This window comes from Scyliorhinus canicula, chromosome 8 (assembly GCF_902713615.1).
Source record: "Scyliorhinus canicula chromosome 8, sScyCan1.1, whole genome shotgun sequence".
Taxonomy (NCBI): domain Eukaryota; kingdom Metazoa; phylum Chordata; class Chondrichthyes; order Carcharhiniformes; family Scyliorhinidae; genus Scyliorhinus; species Scyliorhinus canicula.
In genome coordinates, this window is record NC_052153.1 from 122403218 (window position 1) to 122429847 (window position 26630).

Here is a 26630-nt window from a genome sequence, read left to right on the forward strand (position 1 = left end):
AACAAAGAAATAGCTTTACAGTTAACAGCTAAGTAAAAGAAGAAACCTTAACCTACTTCCTAAACTGCCACGAAATTCAAATTGGGCGAACCAATATATATTAAATACCACTGATGAAAAAAGGTAACAACCAGGGTTTTGCTTGCTTTGCTCTGTGCAGAATCTTTGGAGAAAGAACATTTCAGGACAAAACGAAACACCCAGGACCTACTGACTCTTCAAACAGACCTGGCTCCTCCCATTAATTACATAATCTGTACCCAAAGCACAAGGCATTCTTTTGTCTCTTTTACAAAATGTCCCTTGACTTGTTTACCCAGGACCAAACACAATATCCCATGTAAATGGTTCTCAAGATCTATTAGCCGACACGTCTCCTGCAAATCAATGATTATCTAATTTTAACAACACCTTAATCACTGGTCTAGCAGTCATACTGTATGCATCTGAATTCAGGTTTTAATAATATTACTGCAAAAAATATAAAATATGACAATTTCTTACATCCATCAAAAGACATTCATGTCAGATTTATGGCTTCCATGTATGGCTGGTTTTGAAAGGGGCTTAAATGTATATACACTTACCAAATAACCTGGAATTCACCAAAAGACCTGTTAATTTGATTTTTAATTTGTCAGCAATATGGAATGCGACAATAAATCTCAAAGTATTGCTGAAAAAAAGACATGCTGTCAAAGCTTTTTGTCTTTCACTCATCAGGACGGATCACTTTGTCACTGACAATGCAGGAAAGATTCCAGCCTCTCGCTTTAAGCACTTACATTTCCAAGTCGCAATGCCAACGATTCTAATCTGTTGATCATTTGGACACATTTAATAAGTGGGCTATTGGCAGTCTTCTGATACAACAGCACCTTTCAACTTTTGCCTCAAGTTTATGAATAGTGTGATTTTATTTAACGTATACTGACCTAAATGTTCAATATATTCACTATGGTGGCCAACTGCTTTATGCCAGATCATTGCTACTAGATTTTTTTTTTTAAACTTAAATTTTCCCCCCATTTCATCGCTCCTGCAGACACCAATTTTGTGGATGTCAATTTATCACATCCCAGTTTGTAAGGCAGATCTGTGAACCCTAGCAAAGAGCTTTGCTATAATATTATTATTTTAAAATCCATTTAAGGGATGTAGGTGTCACTGGTTAGGCTAGCATTTATTGCCCATCCCTAGTCGCCCTTCAGAAGGTGGTGAGCTGCCTTCTTGAACCACAGCTGTCCCGGAGGTGTAGGTACACACACAGTGCTATTAGGGAAGAGTTCCAGGATTTTGCCCCAGACACAGTGAAGGAACGGCGATATATTTCCAAGTCAGGGTGGAGAGTGAGGTACCTCCAGGCGGTGATGTTCCCAGGTATCTGCTGCTCTTGTCCTTCTAGATGGTAGTGGTCATGAGTTTGGAAGATACTGTCTAAGGAACCTTGGCGACTAATTGCAGTGCATCTTGTAGATGGTACACAGGCTATTGTTTGTTGGTGGTGGGGGTTTGAATGTTTGTGGAAGGGACAAAAGTCAATCAGGTTGCTTTTTCCTGGATGTTGTTGAGCTTCTCGAGTATTGCTGAAGCGGCACTCATTCAGGCAAGTGGAGAGTATTCCATTACACTCCTGACTTGTGCCTTCTAGATGGTGGACAGGCTTTGGGGGGTCATGAGGTGAGTTACACACCGTAGGATTCCTAGCCTTTGACCTGCCCTGATGGCCACAGGGCTAGTCCAGTTCAGTTTCTGATAAATGGTAACCCCCAGGATGTTGATTGTGGGGTGATTCAGCGATGGTAATGTCATTGAATGTCCACGGGCGATGGTTAGATCCTGTCTTTTGGAGATGATCATTGCCTGGCACTTGTGTGGCATAAATGTAACTTGCCACTTGTCAGCCCAAGCCTGGTTGTTGTCCAGGTCTTTCTGCATTTGGATATAGAATTTACAGTGCAGAAGGAGGCCATTCGGCCCATCGAGTTTGCACCAGCTCTTGGAAAGAGCACTCAACCCAACTGCCCACCTCCACCCTATCCCCATAACACAGTAACCCCACACAACAGTAGTGGCAATTTTGGATACTAATGGCAATTTAGCATGGCCAATCCACCTAACCTGCACATCTTTGGACTGTGGGAAGAAACCGGAGCACCCGGTGGAAACCCACGCACACAGGGGGGGAACATGCAGACTCCGCACAGGCAGTGACCCAAGCTGGGAATCGAACCTGGGACCCTGGCGCTGTGAAGCAATTCTCTGAGGAGTGAAGAATGGTGCTGAACATTGTGCAGTCATCTGCAAACATACCCACTTCTGACCTTATGATGAAAGGAAGGTCAATGATGAAGCAGCTGAAGGTGATTGACCTTCACCACCACAACCTTCTTCCTTTGTGCCAGGTATGTCTCCAAACAGCTGAGAGTTTTCCCCCTGAACCCCATTAACTCCAGTTTTGCTACGGCTCCTGGTTGCCATACTCAGTCAAATGCTGCCTTGATGTCAAGGGCAGTCACTCGCACCTCTCCTCTGGCATTCAGCTCTTTGAACCAAGGCTGTAATGAGGTAAAGAGCTGTGACCCAAGCGGAACCCAAACCGAGCGTCGGTAAGCAGGTTATTATTGAATGAGTTGCGCTTGATAGCGCTGTTAATGATTCCTTCCATCACTTTATTCATGAAGGAGAGTAGACTGATAGGGTGGTAATTGGCCGGGTTGGATTTGTTCCATTTCTTGTGTACAGGACACACCTGGGCAATTTTCCACATTGCCAGATAGATGCCAGTGTTGATACAAGAAATAGTACAGATATCAATCATGTCTTAATTCAACATCCACATATATGGATAGCAAGTTGGGATCATTGGATGCCAATCAGAAACATGAAGCCCAACTCTCTTTACCCATGGGGTTAAAGATAAATGACATGCCCTTTTTGCCCCACAGTTCGATGAGACCATCTCAGCAAACAGAATCGAACCTGGGACTTTCCTGATTTCAATGGCTCACCGATTCACCAAATACATTTGCTGGACACTAGAATTAATTTTACCAGACTATAATTTACTCACTTTCAATGATATTTCTCTGTGAAATGTCAAAATATTTTGAATCTTTTTAAAACAGCCCAGAACAGATTCTGTTACCTGGGGATCCTGATAGCCAGAGACTGGACACAGATCCACAAGTGGAACCTGACCAGCCTGGTGGAGGAAGTAAGAAAAGACCTTCAAAGGTGGGGCTCACTCCCATTCTCCCTGGCGGGGAGAGTAGAGACGATCAAGATGAACGTACTGCCAAGGTTCTTCTTCTTGTTTAGATCCATACCGATCTTCATCCCCAAGTCTTTTTCCAAAATTTAGACAGTCTAATCATGGTGTCTGTGTAGGGGTGTAAGAATCCGAGAATTCCCAAACCGACACTGCAAAGAAGGAAAATCAAAGGGGCTTGGCCTTACCAAACCTACAATACTACCACTGGGCAACAATAGCAGAAAGAATGAAGGGGATGGGTACAAGAGCCCGGCACAGATTGGGTACAAATGGAGGAGGCATTCTGTAAAGGAACGACCCTCCCGGCCCTGACCACAGCAGCACTCCCATCCTCCTCAACAAGATACACAACAAGCCCAGAGGTAGCGGCCACGCTGAGAACGTGAACCCAGTTGAGACAACACTTTGGGTAACTAAAACGTCCCCCATGGCCCCTATCTGCGGCAATCAGATTCCCCCCAGCCATGCTAGATACCACCTTCAAAAGATGGAGGCGGGACAGGGGCACACTGATGGTCGGGGACTTCTACGTAGCGCGCAGACTGGCGACACTGAACGAACTAACGAGGAAGCGGAAACTAGCAAAAGGTCAGGAAATGAGACACCTCCAAATAAAACACTTCCTCCGCAAAGAAACAGTAGCTTACCCCGGGGCCCCAGAAACCATACTACCAGAAGACCTGTTAGGCACAAGCAAAACCTGTTCGAGGCCAGCAACGAGGAGTAAGCCAAGATTAAAAAAACAAGATAGATGAGGATCCAAAGGATTGTGCAACCTGGGGGCAGAGACGGAAGGAAGGTGGGGAAACCGCAAGAGAAGAGGCAGGAGGGGGGGGGGACTACCTTCCACCCTCCTTCCCTGAAAACAAAAGAAAAACACCTGAAACCAAAGGGGTGGGGGGGGGAGAGGAAGGGGGAGACAACGGGGATGTAGGGGGGGGGATCTATAGACCGATCCAGAGGGCAGCGAAATGTACATTGGGTCAGTTAAATGAAGGACAAAATAAGCCTCTCTGTACAATAAAGTAAATTAGCGTGGGCAAGAAAAATGTAATGTATATATAGAACTTCAGGTTGCGGCAATGCAGTGCTAAGCCGCACGTTCGGTGGCTCCTGCTATTTGTGGACTTTCGGGCTCTTTTGAGGGCCCGCAACGGCGCTGCTTTGACTTTTCCCCGGGTGGGAACGCAGCCTCTGTGCTTGGCGGCCGTTGGATGGGCTGGACTAGAAGTGGAGCGACCAGAAAATCAACTTTGCAGCAGAAGAAGGTGCGAGGCAGAAAGGACAAGATGGCGGCGGGCGGGGAACCGGCAGCGTGGCAGCAGTGGGCGAGGGAGCAGCAGGAGCTGTTGCTGCGCTCCTTCCAGGAACTAAAGGCTGAGATCCTGGAGCCGTTGAGGGCATCGCTGGACAGGCTCTGGGCGACTCAGATGGCTCAGGCTGCGGAGATTCGGGAGCTGCAGCAGAAGGCTTCGGAGAACGAGGACAAACTCCTGGGCCTGGCGGTGAAGGTGGAGTCGCACGAGGCACTTCACAAGAAATGGTTGGCAAGGATGGAGGAGATGGAGAATCGCTCCCGCCGGAAGAATCTGCGGATTTTGGGACTCCAAGGTTCGGATTTGGGGGCCTATGTGGTCCTGATGCTGAACTCGCTGATGGGCGCGGGGTCGTTCCGGGGACCCCTGGAGCTGGAGGGTGCCCATCGGGTGCTGCTGTGGAAGCCCAGGCTGAACGAGCCGCCCAGGGCGGTGCTGGTCCGCTTTCAACGCTTGGTCGACCGTGAGTGTGTGCTTCGTTGAGCGAAGAGGGAGAGGAGTAGCAAGTGGGAGAATACGGAGATCAGGATCTACCAGGACTGGAGTGCGGAGGTGGCGAAGAGAAGGGCTGGCTTTAACTGGGTGAAGGCAGTGCTCCACAAGAAGGGGGTCAGGTTTGGCCTGTTGCAGCTGGCGCCTGTGGGTCACTTATAAAGACCGCCAGCTCTATTTTGACTCCCCGGAGGAGGCCTGGACTTTTGTCCAGGCAGAGAAGCTGGACTTGAACTGAAGACTGGGGGCTGGGGAACGTTATATGCAGCCCGGAGGCTTTGTCCTTCTTGATATCGTTTTGCTTTTTTTGATTCTATTGGATGATGTTTTTTTGCTGTTCTGTTTTTTTCTTTTCTGCTTTTCGGGACTGTTATCTGTTTACTTGGGTGTTTTATCATATCATGTTGGGATTTTTATTATTTCACTGGTTGCGGGTTTGGGTGGGGTTCGCGGCCCTGTTGGGTCATGTGCCTGTCTTCCCGTGTTTTGGGTCGGGCGGGGCGAGGCTTGGAATGGGGGCGCAGGCTTTTCTCCCGCGCTGGAGAAGCAGGGGGCGGGGTCGGCATTGGGGGAATGGGTGTGTGTCACTGGGGAGGGTAATTGGGGTGGCGGGAGCAGCCGAGGTCAGCAGGAGTCGGCTGACTTATGGAAGTACAATGACTGGAGTTACGCAGCTAGGGGGGGCCCTAGCTTGGGGGGGGAGTGGGGGGGGAAAGAGAGGGGGATACCGGATTGCTGCTGGAATGGCCAAGAAGGAGCTGGAGCGTGCAGAGGGGGTCGGGATGGGGGTCTGTCGCTGTGGGAAACGGGCTGAGCGGGGGGGCGTGGGCACGTGACGGATTACGGAAGGGTGATGGCTAGTTGACGGGGGAGGGGGGCAGGTGGCCCTCCGATCCGGCTGATCACCTGGAATGTGAGGGGACTGAATGGGCCGGTCAAACGGTCCCGCGTGTTCGCGCACCTGAGGGGGCTGAAGGCGGACGTGGCTATGCTTCAGGAGACGCATCTGAAGGTGGCGGATCAGGTTAGATTGAGGAAAGGGTGGGTGGGCCAAGTGTTTTATTCGGGGCTGGATGCAAAAAACCAGGGGGTGGCGATCCTGGTGGGGAAGAGGGTGTCGTTTGAGGCGTCGAGTGTGGTGGCAGACAGCGGCAGGAGATACGTGATGGTGAGCGGCAAGCTACAAGGGGAGGGTGTGGTGCTGGTCAATGTATACGCGCCGAATTGGGATGATGCGGGTTTCATGCGGCGCATGTTGGGCCGGATTCCAGATTTGGAGGCGGAGGGCCTGATAATGGGGGGAGGGATTTCAACACGGTGCTGGATCCGCCACTGGATCGATCCAGTTCCAGGACGGGTAGGAGGCCTGCGGTGGCTAAGGTGCTGAGGGGGTTTATGGACCAGATGGGAGGGATGGATCCATGGAGGTTTGCGAGGCCGAGGGCCAGGGAATTTTCATACTTCTCCCATGTGCATAAGGCCTACTCCCGGATCGATTTTTTCATTTTGAGTAGGGCGCTGATTGCGGTACTCGGCGATAGCCATTTCGGACCAGGCCCCGCATTGGGTGGACCTCGAGCTGGGGGAGGAGAGGAACCAGCGCCCGTTGTGGCGCTTGGAGGTGGGGCTGCTGGCGGACAAGGTGGTGAGGGGGCGGGTTCGAGGATGTATTGAGAGATATCTAGAGGCCAACCATAATGGGGAGGTCCGAGTGGGGACGGTCTGGGCGGCGCTGAAGGCGGTGGTTCGGGGGTAGTTGATCTCCATTCGAGCCCACAGGGAGAGAGGGGAGCTGAGAGAAAGGGAGAGATTGGTGGGGGAGATGGTGAGGGTGGACAGGAGGTACGCCGAGGCCCCGGAGGAGGGATTGCTGAGGGAGCGGCGCAGCCTTCGGGCTGAGTTTGACTTGTTGACCACCAGAAAGGCGGAGACTCAATGGAGAAAGGCTCAGGGTGCGGTGTACGAGTATGGGGAGAAGGCGAGTAGGATGCTGGCACACCAGCTCTGTAAGCGGGATGCGGCCAGGGAGATTGGTGGTGTTAAGGATCTGGGAGGAAATGTGGTGCGGAGGGGGGGGTAGACATTAATGAGGTCTTCAGGGACTTTTATGAGAGACTATATCGGTCCGAACCTCCGGCGGAAGAGGGGGAGATGGGGCGCTTTTTGGAGTGGCTGAGATTTCCGAGGGTGGAGGAGGGACGGGTGGAGGGACTGGGGGCGCCAGTTGAGCTTGAGGAGCTGGTCAAAGAGATAGGGAACATGCAGTCGGGGAAGGCACCGGGGCCGGATGGTTCCCGGTTGAATTTTACAAGACGTATGCAGACCTGCTGGGCCCCCTGTTGGTTAGGACCTTCAACGAGGCGGGGGGGGGGCTTTGCCCCCGACGATGTCTCGAGCGCTGATCTCCTTGATTCTTAAGCGAGACAAGGATCCCCTGCAGTGTGGGTCATACAGGCCGATCCCGCTCTTGAATGTGGACGCCAAGTTGTTGGCAAAGATCTTAGCCACGAGGATAGAGGACTGTGTGCCACAGGTTATCCACGAGGATCAAACGGGGTTTGTGAAGGGGAGGCAGCTGAACATTAATATGAAACGAAAAATTAAAATCGCTTATTGTCACAAGTAGGCTTCAATGAAGTTACTGTGAAAAGCCTAGTCGCCACATTCCGGCGCTTGTCCGGGGAGGCTGGTACGGGAGAGGCTCTTGAACGTTATAATGATGCCGGTGGTAGAAGGGGAGGCGGAGATAGTGGTGGCGCTAGATGTGGAGAAGGCCTTTGATAGGGTCGAGTGGGGGTACTTGTGGGAGGTGCTGGAAAGGTTCGGGGTATGGAGAGGGGTTCGTCAGTTGGGTGAGGTTGTTGTCTGAGGCCCCGATGGCGAGTGTGGCCACGAATAAGAGGAGGTCGGAGTATTTTCGATTATATCAAGGGACGAGGCAGGGGTATCCCCTGTCCCTCCTACTTTTTGCGCTGGCAATTGAACCCCTGGCTATGGCGCTGAGGGAGTCGGGGGATTGGAGGGGGCTGGTCTGGGGTGGGGAGGAGCACCGAGTGTCGCTCTACGCGGACGACCTTTTGTTGTTTGTGGCGGACCCGGTGGAGGGAATGCCGGTGGTGATGGGGATCCTCCGGGAATTTGGAGATTTCTCAGGGTATAAGCTTAACTTTGGGAAAAGCGAGCTGTTTGTGGTTCACCCGGGGGACCATGAGGGGGGAGACTGGGAGGCTCCCGCTGAAAAGGGCGGAGAGGAGCTTCAGGTACTTGGGGGTTCAGGTGGCCAGGAGCTGGGGGGCCTTGCATAAGCGTAACCTCACAAGGCTGGTGGAGCAAATGGAGGAGTTTAAGAGGTGGGACATCATGCCGCTGCCTCTGGTGGGTCGGGTGCAGTCAGTCAAGATGACGGTGCTCCCGAGGTTTCTGTTCCTGTGCCTCCCCATCCTTATCCCGAAGGCCTTTTTAGACGGGTTAACAGGAGCATTACGGGGTTTGTGTGGGCACACGGGACTCCAAGGGTGAGACGAGTGTTCTTGGAGCGGGGCAGGGATGGGGGGGCTGGTGTTGCCCAACCTCTGTGGGTATTATTGGGCTGCCAACGCAGCGATGGTGCGTAAGTGGGTAATGGACGGGGAGGGGGCAGCATGGCAGAGGATGGAGATGGCACCTGTGTGGGCATGAGCCTGGAAGCGTGGTAACGGCGCCGCTGCCGCTCCCTCCAACGAGGTATACCACGAGCCCGGTGGTGGCAGCTACCCTCAAGATTTGGGGGCAATGGAGGCGGCACAGGGGGGAGGTGGGGGCCTTGATGGGGTCCCCGATACGGGGGAACCATCAGTTTGTTCCGGGGAGAATTGATGGCGGGTTCCTGAGTTGGCACAGGGCAGGAGTCAGGAGGCTGGGGGACCCGTTCATAGACGGGAAGTTCGCGAGCCTGGGTGAGCTGGAGGGGAAGTCTGGGCTACCCCCGGGGAACACCTTTAGGCACATGCAAGTAAGGGCGTTTGTCAGGCGGCAGGGTTCCCTCTGTTGCCGCCGCGAATGGTTCAGGACAGGGTGCTCTTGGGGGTGTGGGTTGGAGAGGGGAGGATCTCGGAAGCGTACCAGGTGATGCAGGAGGTAGACGAGGCCTCGGTGGAGGAGCTGAAAGGTAAATGGGAGGAGGAGCTGGGTGAGGAGATTGAGGAGGGGACGTGGGCGGATGCCCTGGAAAGAGTGAATTCCTCCTCTTCATGTGCGAGGCTTAGCCTCATACAGTTTAAGGTGCTGCATCGGGCTCATATGACCGGGAAAAGGATGAGCCGGTTTTTTGGGAGCGAGGATAGGTGTATTAGGTGCTCTGGTGGCTCAGAAAACCATGTCCACATGTTCTAGGCATGCCCAGCGCTGGGGGAATTTTAGAAGGGTGTAGCAAGGACGGTATCGAGGGTGGTAGGATCCAGGGTCAATCCAGGCTGGGGACTCGCAATATTTGGGGTTGCAGTGGAGCCGGGAGTGCAGGAGGCGAAAGAGGCCGGTGTTCTGGCCTTTGCGTCCCTAGTAGCCCGGCGGAGGATTCTTCTTCAGTGGAAGAATGCGAGACCCCCAAGTGTGGAAGCCTGGGTCAACGATATGGCGGGGTTTATTAAATTGGAGAGGGTGAAATTTGCCCTAAGGGGGTCAGTGCAGGGGTTTTTCAGGAGATGGCAACCATTCCTAGATCTCCTGGCAGAACAGTAAAATCAAAAGGTCAGCAGCAGCAGCAACCCGGGAGGGGGGTTTTCTCTTTGTTTTTTTTTGGGTTGAATCTTTGCCAACGACGGGCGTTTATTTATTTATTTTTTCTCTCTTGTATACACGGGGGGTGGGTTGTTCTTTTTGTTCTTAGAATTTTCTGTTACTGTTGTCACTTTTGTGAAAATGTGAAAATTTGAATAAAAATTATTTAAAAAAAAAGATGTCTTAATAAAGCTTGGGGAGAATCAGATAACATTGATGCCGAACTCAACATGAATCCAGACAAATTAGACAGCACGTAATCGGAACATGCACTTCATTGACTTCTGCCAATTCAGCAAATCTTAGTGCTGGAAATGATTAACTGTATCTGCACCATACTCTGCACAAAATGATAGTTAGCCAGGATAAAAATGCCTAATTTAAAAAAAAAAAAATTTAAGGGGTGTGGGCAACACTGGCTAGTTCAGCATTTGTTGCCTATCCCTACTTGCCGTTGATAAGGTGATGGTGAGCTGCTTTCTTGAACCGCTGAAGTCCCTGAGCTGTAGGTACACCCACAGTGCCGCTAGGTTGGGAATTCTAGGATTTTGATACAGCGACAGTGAAGGAACAGCAATGTAGTTCCAATTCAGGATGGTAAGTGGCGCAGGGGAAGCTCCAGGTGTGGGGTTCCCAGGTATCTGCCGCTCTTGTCCTTCTAGACGGTAGTGGTCATGCGTTTAGAAGTTGCTGCTTAAGGAACCTTGCTGAGTTCTTGCAGTGCATCTTGCAGATGGTACACCCTGTTGCCTCTGGGCGTCGGTCATGGAGGGATTGAATGAAAGCAAAAGTGCCACAATGCAGTAAATGTGTAAAACATGTATTTTCAGCCTCTATCAGGTTTTGTGTTGCGATTGAAATCAACTGACAGCTCTGGTTGTTTAAAAAAAAATCCCGCTTTTGAAATTTGAAAAAAAATCTCTGCACCTGCTTCACTCCAATGATTGACAGGCACTCTGCTTTTAAATGGAAATAACCATACGGTTCGGTCAGTTTCAGACAATATAGCTGGAAGTTTTTGTTCTTGTAGTTGTAGTCATTATGAATGCTTAGCTGGGTTTCAAACTCTGCTAATGCCTTCAGCTCAGCAAGTGGTCTATTAATTAAACAAAAACGGAATCTTTTACCAAGTTGTAATGTTGGGCTGTTTCTTTGATGTGGATTCTTTATTGTTTACAACTATACTAGGCGCTTAAAGGATTTCAATTTTTCTTCTTTCCAGTATCAATGATAGTGTACTTGAATTCAGGGTTTCGCTGGATCGTTAGAGGAAAATAGTTCCCATTGCTTTGCATGACTGCTCAGGACTGTACATCGTGCATGCAGAATGAATAGCTCTGGAGAACACATGAGAGCACTGAAGTGGCATAGGGCAGTTGGGTGACCTGAGAAGGCATGGAGGGTGGGTGGGGGTTTGACTGGGGTGAGGTTTAGGGGGCATTCTCACAAATATCTTATCTGCCAATAGACTATTTAAATTAGTGGGAAGGGACCTATTTGATGCATGTACTTGCTCAGCTGTGGTCAAAAACATGTCTGTGTCATGGCTTGCTTTAATGTCATTTTTGGCAAGTTCACACTAACTTTGAAGAAGGCCACTTGGCCCTTTGTGCCTGTGCCAGCTCTCTGCAAAACCTCTTCAATCAGTCCTAACGCCTTGTTTAACCTTTAAATTAAAAAAAAATTTGTGTATTCTGGCTCGACCATGTCTGCAAAACCTGCTGTAACTCAGCTCTCCATTAGCACTTTGGTATGATCTCACAGAACACAATCAAAAACGTAATTTGCTGGAAAATGTTATCTACATCCCCCTCTCCCCCCAACATGCACTCCCCAAAAAAGAGATTAATTAAAATGCTTTTTCTCCTGCTCAAACATCTGCTAAATGTTCTGCACAATTGTTGAGAAATTCAGCTTGAAACATAATACTGCATTTTTAATAACAAACATAAATATTTTAACCATCCTTTTATTTGCAGACGGAATGCAGTATGGCAATTTCCCAGTAAAAGTGGTCCCTTGTGGGACATCATCCACGGTACTGAATTTCAAAATATTTGCCCTTACAACTCAGAGAACAATAAAGTACTTTGAATGTTGTAAATATCCTAAACATTGCTTCCTTGCAAGGACTCTTCGACTTTCAAAGCAGAAACTACTATTGGCCATTGTTGCAGAGTTGAAATTAAGAGCGTTTGCAAAAATTGCTAATAGAGTAACTACCATTCATAAACTATACTGTCCTTCATAGATTATGCTAACTAATATAGCTGTTCACATTCTCAACATTGTAACACTGAAATACAGTTTTTCTTCAGGGAAAGCACTGAATTATTTAGGGAAGGCAATGAATTTGTATTCGTTGTGCCTAGAGATAGACAAATGCAGACACTAACATCAATATGGATGCATTTTGAATCTTATTTAATACCAAGCTATCTGGTCATTTACATTATCAACACCTATATGGAGCCAAATTGCAACACCTCAAGTAGGTACTCAACTAAAAACAATATCCTCACTTGGTAAAGATTCCAGAGAATGCTACTGATATAGGCTTTATCATGGTAAATTTTTCCCTTTAAAGTAAGTTGAGTAAATGTATATTTCACATTCCAGACAATGCCAGATTGGCACTGGAGTTGGTCCTTGTAGACTTGTGGCCTCTGTATGAACCTGTGCCCTCTAAACATTGGGAAGACCAAAAATCATTGGCTTTTGCAGTCCCTACCACAAACTGCATTCCTTAGTCACCAACTCCATCCTTCTTCCGTCGTAATTGTCTGGGGCTGGACCAGGCTTTTCAATACTTAATTTCACCGAGAGATGAGCTTCCGACCACATATCCATCACGAAGTCTATTCACTTCCATTTTTGTAACGTCACCTGATTCTCACCCCACCTCAGCTCGTCTGTGCTGGCTCCCAGTTAACAACACTGTAATTTTAAAGTTCTCATCTTTGTCTTCAAATCCCTCCATGGCTTCACCTCTTCCTACCTCTATTTTCCGCAGCTCCCCAACCTTCATGTTATCTGAATTCCTCCAATTTTGGCCTCTCAAGCATCTCGAGCTTTAATCATTGTAATGCTGGCAGCCACGTCTTCAGCTGCCAAGGCCCTAAACTATGGAAATTCCTTCCTTAAACCTTTCCGTATCTCTTCATTTCCTCTTTATGGAAGTTCTTTAAAATGTACCCCTTTCACCAAACTTTTGTTCTTCAACCACAATATTTCATCTCCCATTCGGTGGCAGAGTGCCACGCCGTCGGAAACACCGTCGCATTTCACGATGGCGTGAACGGGCCGCTGGGAGTACCAATTCTGGCCTATACAGGGGGCCAGCATGGCGCTGGAGCGGTTCACGCTGTTCCAGCCCCCCATCCCGGCGCAAACTGTGCGCTGCGGGATCCACGCATGGGCAGTGGCGCCGGCGACAACCTGCGCATGTGCTGTGGCCTCCCTCAACGCGCCGGCCCCGACGCAACATGGCGCGGGAGTTCAGGGGCTGGCTCATAAGAAAATAGGCCCGGGGAGCAAGAGGCCGGTCCGCCGATCGGTGGGCACTAATCGCGGGCCAGGCCCCATCGGTGGCCCCCCCCCCACAGGCAGCCCCCTGACCTTGCGCGCAGAGTTCCCGTTGGCTGCGACCAGGTGTGGATGGCTCCGGCGGGACTCTGCCTTTTTAGAGCAGCCACTCGGCCCATACGGGCCGGAGAACCGGCGGCCTGCGGCTGGCTCCAATGGCGCTGATTCATCCCTCCCCGGAGGGTTCCGTGCCAGCGTCGGGGCAGCGTGGCGCGGTTGCGGGGTTCTCCGGCCCGGTGCAGGGTTGGGAGAATCCAGTCCACTGTGTCTCAGTACCGGGTTTTCTCTGATAATGCTCTTGCCAAAGCCCCAGGTCATTTTCTACCTGAAGGTAATAAGAAAATGTGTTGCTGTTCTCAGTGTCACTGTTGTGTTATGCTGCTTCGTGTAGCATAAGCTGCTTCCTTGATGTATGCTTTGACAAAGGAAGCTCCAGACTATGGAATGAGTTCAACTTGTTTATTGAACTATTAACACAGTTCTTAAATGGGTTCGACTCTCTGCTAATCTAGCTGTAGTAACTCAGTCTATCTTTACCGACTTCAGGTGGCGGCGATGACGTAGGAAGCCGCACATTTGGGAGCTCCCCTTTTAAACTGACTTTTCGGCTCTTTTTAGAGCCCAAAACGGAAATTTTTCGACGTCTCCCGGTGGGAGAAGATGTGCTGATCGACTTTCCCCACAGTCCATGACTCGAACTCGGAGTGAAAAGGGGGAAAAATGGCAGCAGCTCCCCAGAAAGAAACGAGGGAAGGAATCCAAGATGGCGGCCGGCGGAGCTCCAGAGGAGTGGAAGCAGTGGGCCCTGGAGCAACAAGCTGCACTCCTGCGCTGCTTTGCAGACTTCAAGGCTGAGGTACTGAGCTCTCTGCAGGAAACGGACAAAAGGCTCTCAGAGATTCAGACGACCCAGGGTGCTGCCATCAAGGAGTTGCAGACGCAGGCCACTGAACGAGAGGAGGAGGCCGGGATCCTCGTGAGTAAGGTGGAGGGACACGAGGCACTCCACAAGAAGAGGCAGGAACGCTTCGAGGAGCTTGATCACCGCATGAGGCGGAAAAATCTGCGGATCTTGGGCCTTGCGGAGGGGCTGGAGGCGTCGGACCTGACAACCTACGTGGCTACGATGCTAAACTCGCTAGTGGGGGGCCGGGTCTTTCCATCTGCCCTTGGAGCTGGAGGGAGCACACAGAGTACTGGCCAGGAGGCCTAAGGAGAATGAACACCCGCGTGCGGTGCTGGTGAGGTTCCACCGGTTCAGTGATCAGGAGTGTGTGCTGCGCTGGGCCAAGAAGGTGAAGAGCAGCAATTGGGAGAATGGGGTAGTACGGATCTACCAGGATTGGAGTGCGGAGGTGGCTAAGCGACGGTCCGGGTTTAATCGGACGAAAGAGGTGCTTTACAAGAAGATTAAGTTTGGAATGTTGCAGCCTGCGCGCCTGTGGGTAAATTATTCGGACCGGCATTATTATTTTGATTCCCCGGAGGAGGCGTGGGCCTTCGTGCGGACGGAGAAACTGAACTTGAACTAGGGGTTGGGGGTTGCGGGGTCGGTTGTAATACTTTATTGCTGGATTCTGCTGTTGCTGTGTTCTCTTTTTCGGTACTTTTGCAATTCTGATATGGTTATTTATGGGGGTGTTGTTCTGTTTTTTTTTGCTGTGGGGCATTGTTTGAGTTTTGTATCTTGCGGGGAGGGTTGGGGGGGTTTGTTGTATTCTATGTCGGGTTGGGGGTATGGAGTGTGGCTGGTATTTGTGAGCTGCGTCAGAAGGGTGTGGTGGGGCAGTGCGAAAGCGCGGGCTTTCCTCTGGTTTCCCGCGCTGCGGGGCTGGGGGGTGGAGACGATGACGGGGGAGGCGGGGCCTTAACTGGTTCTTCCCCGCGCTGGAGCGGTGCCTGGAGGAGGGATAGATTGGGGGATGATCCCACTTTGGGAGGGGTCGGGTTATTGGCGGGAGATTCCGGGGTCAGCAGAAGTTAGCTGACCCACTGAAGTACAATGGAGGACGGTTCGCGGCTAGGAGGGTTCCTAGCCTGGGGGGGGAGAGAGAGAGAGAGAGAGAGAGAGAAAAGGGGAATACTGGGTTGCTGCTGGTGGTGTCAGGAAGGAGCTGGTGGGGGCCGGGGTGACAGAGGTGAGGTGTTGTCGCTGTGGGGACTGGGTCGGGCAAGGGGTGCTGGCCTGGGCGGGCAGTCGACGGGCTATGGCTAGTCGACGGGGGAGGGGGGCGGGGTGCCCTCTGATTCGGTTGGTCACCTGGAATGCGAGAGGATTGAATGGGTCGGTGAAGCGGTCGAGGGTACTTGCTCATCTGAAGGGGCTAAAGGCAGATGTGGCAATGCTTCAGGAGACCTACCTGAAGGTGGCGGACCAGGTCCGCCTGAGGAAGGGATGGGTGGGGCAGGTTTTCCACTCTGGGTTGGATGTGAAGAACCGGGGAGTGCCGATTCTGGTGGGGAAAAATATGTCGTTTGAGGCATCGGAGGTGGTGGCGGATAAGGGGGGTAGGTATGTTATGGTTAGGGGCAGGCTACAAGGAGAGAAGGTGGTACTTGCTAGTGTGTATGTCCCAAATTGGGACGATGCGGGCTTTATGAGTCGTATGTTGGGACGGGTCCCGGATCTGGAAGCGGGAGGTCTGATCATGGGGGGGGGGACTTCAATACGGTGTTGGATCCTTCACTGGATCGGTCCAGCTCTAGGACGGGTAGGAGGCCGGCGGCGGCCAAGGTACTGAGAGGGTTTATGGACCAGATGGGCGGGGTGGATCCATGGAGGTTTGTGAGGCCGAGGGCACGGGAGTACTCTTTCTTCTCCCACGTACATAGGGTCTACTCCCGGATAGACTTCTTCGTGGTGAGTAGGGGACTGATTCCGAGAGTGGAGGAGGCCGAGTATTCGGCCATTGCAATCTCCGACCACGCTCCGCATTGGATAGAGTTGGAGATGGGGGAGGTGCGGGACCAGCGCCCGTTGTGGTGGTTGGATGTGGGGTTGTTGGCGGAGGAGGAGGTGTGTAGGAGGGTCCGGGCAAGTATTGAGGGGTACCTCAAGGTGAATGATACGGGGGAGGTTCAGGTGGGGGTGGTCTGGGAAGCCCTGAAGGCAGTGATTCGTGGGGAGCTGATATCCATCCGGGCACACAGGGAGAGGAGCGAGAGGAGTGAGAGGGATAGACTGGTGGGAAAGATGCCGGAGGTAGACAGGAGGTACGCAGAGGCACCAGAGGAGGGACTGTTGGGGGAGAGGGGCAGCCTGCAGGCTAAATTTGACTTGCTGACCACTAGAAAGGCGGAGGCTCAGTGGAGGAAGGCACAAGGGGCAGTGTACGAATATGGTGAAAAGGCGAGTAGGATGCTGGCTCATCAGCTCCGCAAGCGGGATGCGGCTAAGGAAATTGCTGGAGTGAGAGACAAGAGTGGGAATGTGGTGCGGAAGGGGGTAGAGGTGAATGAGGTCTTCAAGGACTTTTACGGGGAACTGTACCGGTCGGAGCCAACGGGGGAGAGGAGGGGAATGGAGAGGTTCCTCGACGGGCTTTCTTTCCCGAAGGTGCAGGAGGAGCAGGTGGAGGGGTTGGGTGCGCCGATTGAGCTGGAGGAGCTAGTTAAGGGGATCGGGCAGATGCAGTCAGGGAAGGCACCGGGGCCGGATGGGTTCCCGGTGGAATTTTATAAAAAGTTTGTGGACCTGGTGGGCCCCTTGCTGGTGCGGACACTTAATGAAGTGTGGGAAGGGGGGACTTTGCCCCCGACGATGTCGCGGGCGCTGATCTCGTTAATTTTAAAGAGGGACAAGGACCCCCAGCAGGCCCATATCTCTCCTCAACGTAGATGCCAAGGTGCTGGCAAAAATCCTGGCCACCAGGATAGAGGACTGTGTGCCAGGGGTTGTACACGAGGACCAGACAGGTTTTGTGAAGGGAAGGCAGCTGAACACGAATGTGCGGAGATTGTTGAATGTCATCATGATGCCGGCGATTGAGGGGGAGGCAGAGATAGTGGTGGCGCTGGATGCGGAGAAGGCCTTCGATAGAGTGGAGTGGGGGTACTTATGGGAGGTGTTGGGGAGGTTTGGATTTAGTGAAGGGTTTATTAGATGGGTGAGGCTGCTATACGAGGCCCCGATGGCGTGCGTGGCCACGAATGGGAGGAGGTCGGAGTACTTCCGGATTTACCGAGGGACCAGGCAGGGTTGCCCCCCCGTCCCCCTTGTTGTTTGCACTGGCAATCGAGCCGCTGGCGATGGCGTTGAGGGATTCAGGGAGGTGGAGAGGTTTGGTGCGAGGTGGGGAGGAACATAGGGTGTTGTTGTATGCCGATGACCTGTTACTGTATGTGGCAGACCCGGTGGGAGGGATGCCGGGGGTGATGGAGCTGCTAGCTGCGTTTGGGACCTTTTCAGGTTATAAACTAAATTTAGGTAAGAGTGAGATGTTGGTGGTGCACCCTGGAGACCAGGAGGAAGGAATTGGTAGGCTCCCGCTTAGGAGGGCAGGGGAGAGCTTTAGGTACCTGGGGGTGCAGGTGGCCAGGGACTGGGGGACTCTTCACAAACATAATTTCACCAGACTTGTAGATCAGATGGAGGAGGAGTTCAGGAGGTGGGACATGCTGCCATTGTCGTTGGCGGGGAGGGTGCAGTCCGTCAAAATGACGGTGCTTCCGAGGTTCTTGTTCCTCTTTCAGTGCCTGCCCATCTTTATCCCCAGGGCCTTCTTTAGGAGAGTGAAGAGGGTGTTCCTGGAGCGAGGGAGGGATAAAGGCGGGCTGGCGCTGCTCAACCTTTTGGGGTACTATTGGGCGGCCAATGTGTCAATGGTGCGTAAATGGGTGATGGAGGGGGGAAGAGACGGCGTGGAAAAGAATGGAGATGGCGTCATGTAGAGGTACGAGCCTGGGTGCCATGGTAACGGCGCCGTTGCTGCTCTCCCCTAAGAGGTTTACCACGAGCCCGGTGGTGGCGGCGACCCTAAGAATCTGGGGACAGTGGAGATGGCATAGGGGGGAAACAGGGGACTCGATGGAGGCTCCATTGGGTGGCAATCATCGGTTCATCCCAGGGAACAGGCATGGGGTATTTAGGGGGTGGCAAAGGGTGGGCATCAGTAAATTGAGGGACCTGTTTATTGGCGGGAGGTTTGCGGGCCTGGGGGAACTGGAAGATAAATTTGGGCTTCCCCAAGGGAACATGTTCAGATACTTACAGTAAAGGCGTTTGCTAGGCGACAGGTAGAGGGATTCCCGTTGCTGCCCTCGCGGGGGACGATGGACAGAGTGCTTTCGGGGGTGTGGGTCGGAGAGGGGAAGGTGTCTGACATCTATAAGGTAATGCATCTATAAGGTGGAGGAGTCGTCAGTGGAGGAGCTGAAGGCTAAATGGGAGGAGGAACTCGGGGAGCAGATAGAGGATGGGACTTGGGCGGATGCCTTGGAGAGAGTCAACTCTTCCTCCTCATGTGCGAGGCTTAGTCTCATCCAATTTAAGGTGCTGCACCGGGCCCACATGTCCGGGACTAGGATGAGTAGGTTCTTTGGGGGTGAGGACAGGTGCACCAGATGTTCGGGGAGTCCAGCGAACCACGCCCATATGTTCTAGGCATGCCCGGCACTGGAAGAATTCTGGAAGGGGGTGGCGGGGACAGTGTCGAGGGTGGTTGGATCCAGGGTCAAACCAGGGTGGGGACTCGCGATTTTTGGAGTTGCGGTAGAGCCGAGAGTGCAGGAGGCGAAAGAGGCCGGTGTCCTGGCCTTTGCGTCCCTAATAGCCCGGCGAAGGATCTTGCTGCAGTGGAAGGATGCGAGGCCCCCAAGTGTGGAGACCTGGATCAGTGACATGGCGGGATTTATAAAATTGGAAAGGGTCAAATTTGCCCTGAGAGGATCAATACAAGGGTTCTATAAACGATGGCAGCCTTTTCTGGACTTCCTGGCTCAGAGATAGGTATCTTGGTCAATAGCAGCAGCAACCTGGGGGGGGGGTTCCTTATTGTAGTTTCTATTATGTAACTTAATATTGTGTTACTTTGCGTTGTTGTTAATATGCTGTGTTGATCATGGAGGTGGGGTGAATGTTTATGATTGCTTTTATTATTGTTATTTTTGGTATTTTATTATGGTTCGTTGTTGTTGTATAAATTCAAAATTTTTCAATAAAAATTATTTTAAAAAAAAGAAAAAGTCTATCTTTACCAGTCTGATCTAAGCAATGTGCTGGGTGTGATGCTGTTGACCTGATGTATTCTTTAGATGTCTGTCTGAAGAAAGAGGCAGAGCCTGTGTGCCCTGTCCTTTTATATGGGTCGTGTAGTGCCCCCTTGTGGTAATGCCACCTCTGGGTGTCCTGATTACCCATTGGTTGTGTCCTGTTGTAATGACCCATTGGCTGTATGTCTGCATGTCATGACATCTCTGGTGCTCCCTCTACTGGTTACTTAGTTATAGTGTATTTACATTAACCCCTTGTGTACATACAATGATGCATATCACTACATCCCCCCTTTTTCCGTGTTACATATTTTCTGTACTTGGTGAAAGAAAATTGAACAAAATAGGTAGATAAGTGATGACATGTACAAGTCCTGATGACAGTGATGATTATACAATACTAAATAATATTGACGAGACCAAAGTTCATGAATTTATATGGTCGAGGGAGCTTTCTTGTTTAGTTATTGAAGTGTCAATGTTGATGTTGTCATTTCCTTGTGAACGCCGTCAGCGTCCCTATGCTTAAGCAACCAAGGTGTTCAAATGGTCAAATCACTTTGTTGTCTGATTTGGACTCTTTTTTTCGATGCTTGTGGTAGCAATTCTTGATGTCATCTTTCCTGTCTGACCTGGACTGGTGTCTGTGTTTGCGGTATTGATGCCATATGTCAGCTGCCTTGAAAGCTGGTCTGCTTGTTTGTAGTGTAGCAAACATGAATTTGTAAGATGTGTTATCATGCCATGGTATGTCTGCACACTTGCCATTGTCTTGAACTGTGCTGTCACAGTGTCCTGCATTTGCAGAGTTGTAACATGTCGTACCAGTCGTTGTTCCAGTGTTGTTGGTTTTGTCGTGCTTGTTGTTGACGTTGGTGCCTTTGATACGCTTCTTGTTGATGTCTGTGTTGCTGTTTTTGTAGGTTTTGTTGTTGTGTTTGTTGCGCTCAATGACCATTCCGAATGGAGGATTCGAGTCCTTCACAAAGTTAATTGTGTCACTGTCCTTTGTGGCATCTGCTGTTTCATTGAGCGTTTCATTTTTGATTCCTCGGTGCTCCCCATCTGGAGTCATGCCCGGTTCACTTGAATCATCTTTTGCTTGTTGATGCCTCCCGTCTGGAGTCCGTTCTGTTTCACCTGAATCATCTTTGGTTTCTTGATGGTCCTCTGCCGGAGTCATTTCAGGTTCACTTGAATCATCTTTGGTTTCTTGATGCTCTTCGTCTGGAGTCAAAATGTTCAAGATTTCATTTTCTTGTGGAGAGGCTCGAGTGGATGAGGTTTCAATTGGCGTGGTTGCACTGGACTCACGAGTAGTTTCAATTGGATTGTCAAGTGCCTCTGTGCATACGAGCTGAGATCTGTCAGTCTCGCTGTGATGTTGCACATCTTGTATGGGAATTGTGATCACTTGTCTCACATACAGTGGGGAGACCTGCAGTGTCTTCTTGTTGGTTAGATGAGCTGGGTAGACTGTCAGAATCTTCTTATGGTGGTTCAAGTAATCTGGGTAGACTATCATAGTCTTTCTGTTGTTCACGTGAGCATGGCAGGCTTGCATCGTCTGCTGCTGGTTGCTCAGATAAGGTGGATAGACCTTCATGGTCTTGTTCATGCATGGACTGCGCTTTGGAGTCTTGAGTTGCTCCCATTGTGGAGTCTGTCAACGAGCTCGCTGTGGAAGCTTGTATCGCTCTCTCTGTGTAGTCTTCCATCGTTCCCTGTGTGGAGTCATGCAGTGGTCTCGCTGTGGAATCGATCTGTGTGCTCTCAATGGAGCTGTGCAGTGGTCTTGCTGTGGAGTCTTTCATCGCTCTGTGTGGAGTCGGGGTCTCTTCGTGGTGTGTGGACGACCCTCTGTGTGGAGTCGGGGACTCTTCGTGGTGCGTGGACCACTTTTCGTGTGGCACAGGCCGCTCTCTGTGGGCTTCGTCTTCTTCGTGGGTATTTGACAGGTTGCTGTCATCCAATGTATCGACGATCTGCCATGACATCATGGTAATGGTTTTATCTACCATGAGTAGAGTCGTTTTGAGATTTTCAACCACGGCGCTGATGCTTGGATGATCATCATATCCGAATAACTCAACCATGTCTGAGTAGTATTCTTCGATAAACCAATTATCTTCTTGTGTTTCAGTACTGTCATTGCGCTCTGTGTCCAAGGAAGAAATCATCGTCTGAGTAGTCATCTTCAAGGACCAAATCATCTCTTTGGGTGGTGCTAACTGCTTGTTGCAGGGTTCTGCGGAGGTTGATTTCAACTACTGGTAGAAGTTCAGGCATTGTTCTGTCTTTCGAGGTGAAAGAATGGTGTTTTGCGGCTTTAAAACTCTTCTTTGTAATTTTCGGACATTTCCCCTTTAAGTGGGCATAGCCTCTGATATCATGACGCTCGTGAGGTAAAGCGTAGGAGTGGATTGCGCATGCGCAAATTGCTTTTCCTTTACTGTGCGCTCTTTTCGCAACTACGCATGTTTTGCCGGTTCGCGTCTTCCCGGGAATTGCGCACATGCAGACTGGGCCAGCTGGATACGCGCAAGGTGGCTGCCAATCAAAATTGCCATTTGCTTCTGTTGCAACCCTACTTCTGCCTCGTGGTGAGTATTGGTGCCAGTTTTACCGACTTCTTTTGTGTTTACCTTGCAGTGGCTTTCAAATTTGTCCAGGACTGTCTGGAATCGCGTTCTGTCCTGCCCTTTGGAGTATTTAAAGGAGCGGAAGATCTCTGTTGCATGTTCACCCGCAATGGTGAGGAGAAGAGCAATCTTCTCAGCATCGGCCATGCCATGCAGGTCAGATGCTTCCACGCAAAGCTGAAATTTTTGCTTGAATGAACGCCAGTTGGCACTAAGATTGCCGTGGTACCTGAGTGGATTAGGAACAGGAATCTCGATCATCATGCCTGGGTTCAGTTGCTGGTTGTCATGGATCTTGCTGAGTTGAACTAAATAGATGTCACAGGCACTCCAGTTATCATAGAACATAGAACAGTACAGCACAGAACAGGCCCTTCGGCCCTCAATGTTGTGCCGAGCAAATGATCACCCTACCCTATACCCGTAATCCAACAACACCCCCCCCCCCCCCCCCCCCCCCAACCTTACTTTTAAGGACACTACGGGCAATTTAGCATGGCCAATCCACCTAACCCGCACATCTTTGGACTGTGGGAGGAAACCGGAGCACCCGGAGGAGACCCACGCACACACGGGGAGGACGTGCAGACTCTGCACAGAGTGACCCAGCCGGGAACCGAACCTGGGACCCTGGAGCCGTGAAGCATTTATGCTAACCACCATGCTACCGTGCTGCCCAGCACGTTGTGTTATGCTGCTTCGTGTAGCATAAGCTGCTTCGACAAAGGAAGCTCCAGACTATGAAATGAGTTCAACTTGTTTATTGAACTATTAACACAGTTCTTAAATGAGTTCGACTCTCTGCTAATCTAGCTGTAGTAACTCAGTCTATCTTTACCAGCCTGATCTAAGCCATGTGCTGGGTGTGATGCTGTTGACCCAATGTACTCTTTAGATGTCTGTCTGTAGAAAGAGGCAGAGCCTGTGTGCCCTGTCCTTTTATATGGGTCGTGTAGTGCCCCCTTGTGGTAATGCCACCTCTGGGTGTCCTGATTACCCATTGGTTGTGTCATGTTGTAATGACCCATTGGCTGTATGTCTGCATGTCATGACATCTCTGGTGCTCCCTCTAATGGTTACTTAATTGTAGTGTATTTGCATTAACCCCTTGTGTATATACAGTGATGCATGTCACTAGTCACTACCCTACTTTTTCTCATCTGCCTAGTAAGGGAAATTAGCTCTACCTATCGAAGACTAACCTAAGGCCTGATGACAACTTGCAACATGCACCATAACATAGATGTTCAGGATTTATTTTTGGATAGCAATAGTATCACTGATCTGTACTTCCAGAGCTTTACGTTAGTGTAAATTTAGTTATTAGACAACCACTTTATACGGATATCCTTTCCCCCTGTTCCAATTAAATGCTGTTTTTCTTTGCTAAGACAGCATAACCAAAGGTACATTCACACATCTTGCTGTCTTAATTGAAGAGAATCTAATAAGATTCCACTATCCACAAAAAGGAAGACAAATTCCGCGGTGAACATAAAAGCGTAGATGCGGTAAAAATAATCCTATGCAGGTCACATTGTATGTGATGTGTTTTATTTGCACAGCTCTTGAGCCTGCTGATTGATGCCTCATGAATTACTTACTGGAAAGAGTGCTAGCAATGTGATTGTGTGCAGTCCTTTTGTGGAAACAAGCATGATTGCATCAGCTGAATATCCATCATTTGATGTTGCAGTGAGTAGAATGGAATTTAATAAAAGCAATTTTACATAACAGAATTACAGTTCCTCATCATAATTGGGCCAGATTTTGCTGCAGAAAAAACAGTGAAGCTCACAACATTTGCTGTTATTTACCTGCAAATCAGACAGCTTCCAGTGGCTAGACTGCACCATTAAACATGGATATCCAAAAGTCATTATGAGATGTGCTGCTTCTAAAATGCTTCCTCAGAAAGGTACTTTGTCTTCTGACTCATCATTGAAATAAGTGAAGTTAGTTGATATTGAAGTACTTATAGGGCTAATACAAGCTAAACTCTCAAAATCATTTGGGTCTTGTCTATTTAACAGCAAGATAATTCAAAATTTTTGCCACACACCTTCTTTCACAGTAAAAATGAACTCTTACAAATGTACAACGTTATTCCTTCAGATTTCTATTCCTGTTCGACAATTATAAAAAGTTGATTTATTTTTAATTTTTCGTTCTCTAATCTCTTAATCCTATCTCCCTTTCTGCACCTCAGTTGACCTCAAATGAATACTCAAAACTGATAATTCTGTACTGCTAAATTACAGTTTTTCAATGTGATTGGTGAAGGGCGCAGTTGATTACCTGCTCACAGAGATGCCCTGCAGAGGGTGCCATGCTGTTTTGGTTCTCTAATCTAGCAAGTTCCATTACAAAATCTCAAGTCTTTGGCAAGTGCAAATAATGTACAGCCATCGCTTTTGTTCACTACTGACTGCAAAGTCTGACACTATTTCTTAAAAATTCATTTATGTGATGTGGATGTCACACGTTAGGCCAGCATTTATTGCCCATCCCTAATTGCCCTTCAGAAGGTGATGGTGAGTTGTCTTCTTGAACCGCTGCAGTCCCTGAGGTGTAAGTACATGCACTGTGCTGTTCGGGAGATTTCCAGGATATTAACATGCAGTACATTTTTTATGTTTTATCATCACTTCATATACAAGTGATGTTGATGATAATTTCCAGACCAATGAGAAATATAATATTTATTATGCATGATTGTACATACCCTGGTCAAGAACGACCTCTTCCTCCCTCTTAGGTTGCTGCAGTATAACATTTTCATCTGGGTTCTCTTTACCTATTAGTTGCATTGATGAAAAGTACATTTTAAAGTTATTGCAATTTATTTTTAAGTAGCCACCTTCAAACACATGTCAAAAATCCCATCAGTGTGCACTACCGTTATAAACATGGTCGATGTGCAACGTTATAACATTTTAAAACAGCCAAAATTTGGAAAATTGCCAAAAAGAGAGACATGTTGTCAAAATCTTTTGTCTTTAATTCATCAGCAAAAATGTAGGAATGCTTAACTTCAAATGATCACAACAATTTATACCAGTGGAGAAAAGGATGCTGATTGATTGGCCAAGATGTTGCCATAGAGAAAGCAACAGGGAACTATAGGTTCCTGGGTAATTCAAGAAAGGTGCAATGCTTGAAAATATTCCTTTTATTTTGCAACGAACAGGCCCCTGCATTTGAATGCATGTTGTTTCCAGCAGGAATAACAGCCATTTTACTAGCTCGATTGATTATCCTAAACTGGTTGTTAGTGTTTCTATTTGTGGACTCAGGATTAGTCAGCAAGTGCTGCCCGATAACAGCAGACATCCCATTTAAGGTTTTGCAAGTAGGGGTTGTACAAACAACTGAAAGAACATGCCACTTGATTCGACTAGTCAATCGCTGTGACATACGATCTGCCTACTGGTATTTCACCAGCACTGAAATAAACAAGGCCCAATGGTGTGGTAGGCCATTTACCCTGCAAAGGCTAAGAAATTTGAATAAAGGTTAAGGAAGACATTTCATGTTGCCGCTATGAAGTGGTTATGCAAGTGGCATTTTCCATTAACAGAATGTTGCTATAGGTCCAAAAAAACCTTCTGCATACCACACAATTGTGTATGCATTTCAGTGCCAATCAATGCTAGGTAGGTAGGTCATATGCCTTGGTGATCAGCTGATTGGATCAAACAGCATGTCCCTTTAGATGTTCATAATAGGCTGGGTACAGACTGTACTCAAACAGCCCATGCTTACAAACCTAAAACAAAAGATCGACTATTAGATGTAATTCCACAATTGGCCAGTATTTGCTAAATAATTCTGCATGCATTAATTGCTACACTATCAAGCAATTAGTCAAATTTGCAATTCAGCTCATTTGACTTGCAAGAAGCAAAATACATTCATGTGCAGGGACCCATTCCCATACAAAATCCAGCAGAGGGCAGCAGAGCAGAGCTACTGATCAGCTGTTCTGGGGAAATTTGCATACGTGCAGTGCGGTCAGCCTAAGTTGAAGGTGAATCTGCGAAGGGGACCCGAGGAGTTTGAGTGAAGGCAATCATCCAGCAGAGGGCAGCAGAGCAGAGCTACTGATCAAGCTGTTCTGGGGAAATTTGCATACGTGCAGTGCGGTCAGCCTAAGTTGAAGGTGAATCTGCGAAGGGGACCCGAGGAGTTTGAGTGAAGGCAATCATCCGCAGAGGGCAGCAGAGCAGAGCTACTGATCAGCTGTTCTGGGGAAATTTGCATACGTGCAGTGCGGTCAGCCTAAGTTGAAGGTGAATCTGCGAAGGGGACCCGAGGCGTTTGAGTGAAGGCAATCATCCAGCAGAGGGCAGCAGA

At 49.5% G+C, this 26630-nt stretch overlaps 1 protein-coding gene across 6 annotated transcripts in view; it reads right to left on the minus strand.

Annotated features, from left to right (window-relative positions):
• Window positions 1-26630, minus strand: part of pam (peptidylglycine alpha-amidating monooxygenase) — a 351236-nt gene that overhangs the window by 56396 nt on the left and 268210 nt on the right. For all 6 annotated transcript variants that reach the window (XM_038805182.1, XM_038805179.1, XM_038805184.1 and 3 more), the window contains one exon: window positions 25000-25071. In XM_038805182.1, the coding sequence (XP_038661110.1) occupies window positions 25000-25071 (72 nt within the window). The remainder of the gene's footprint in view (window positions 1-24999; window positions 25072-26630) is intronic.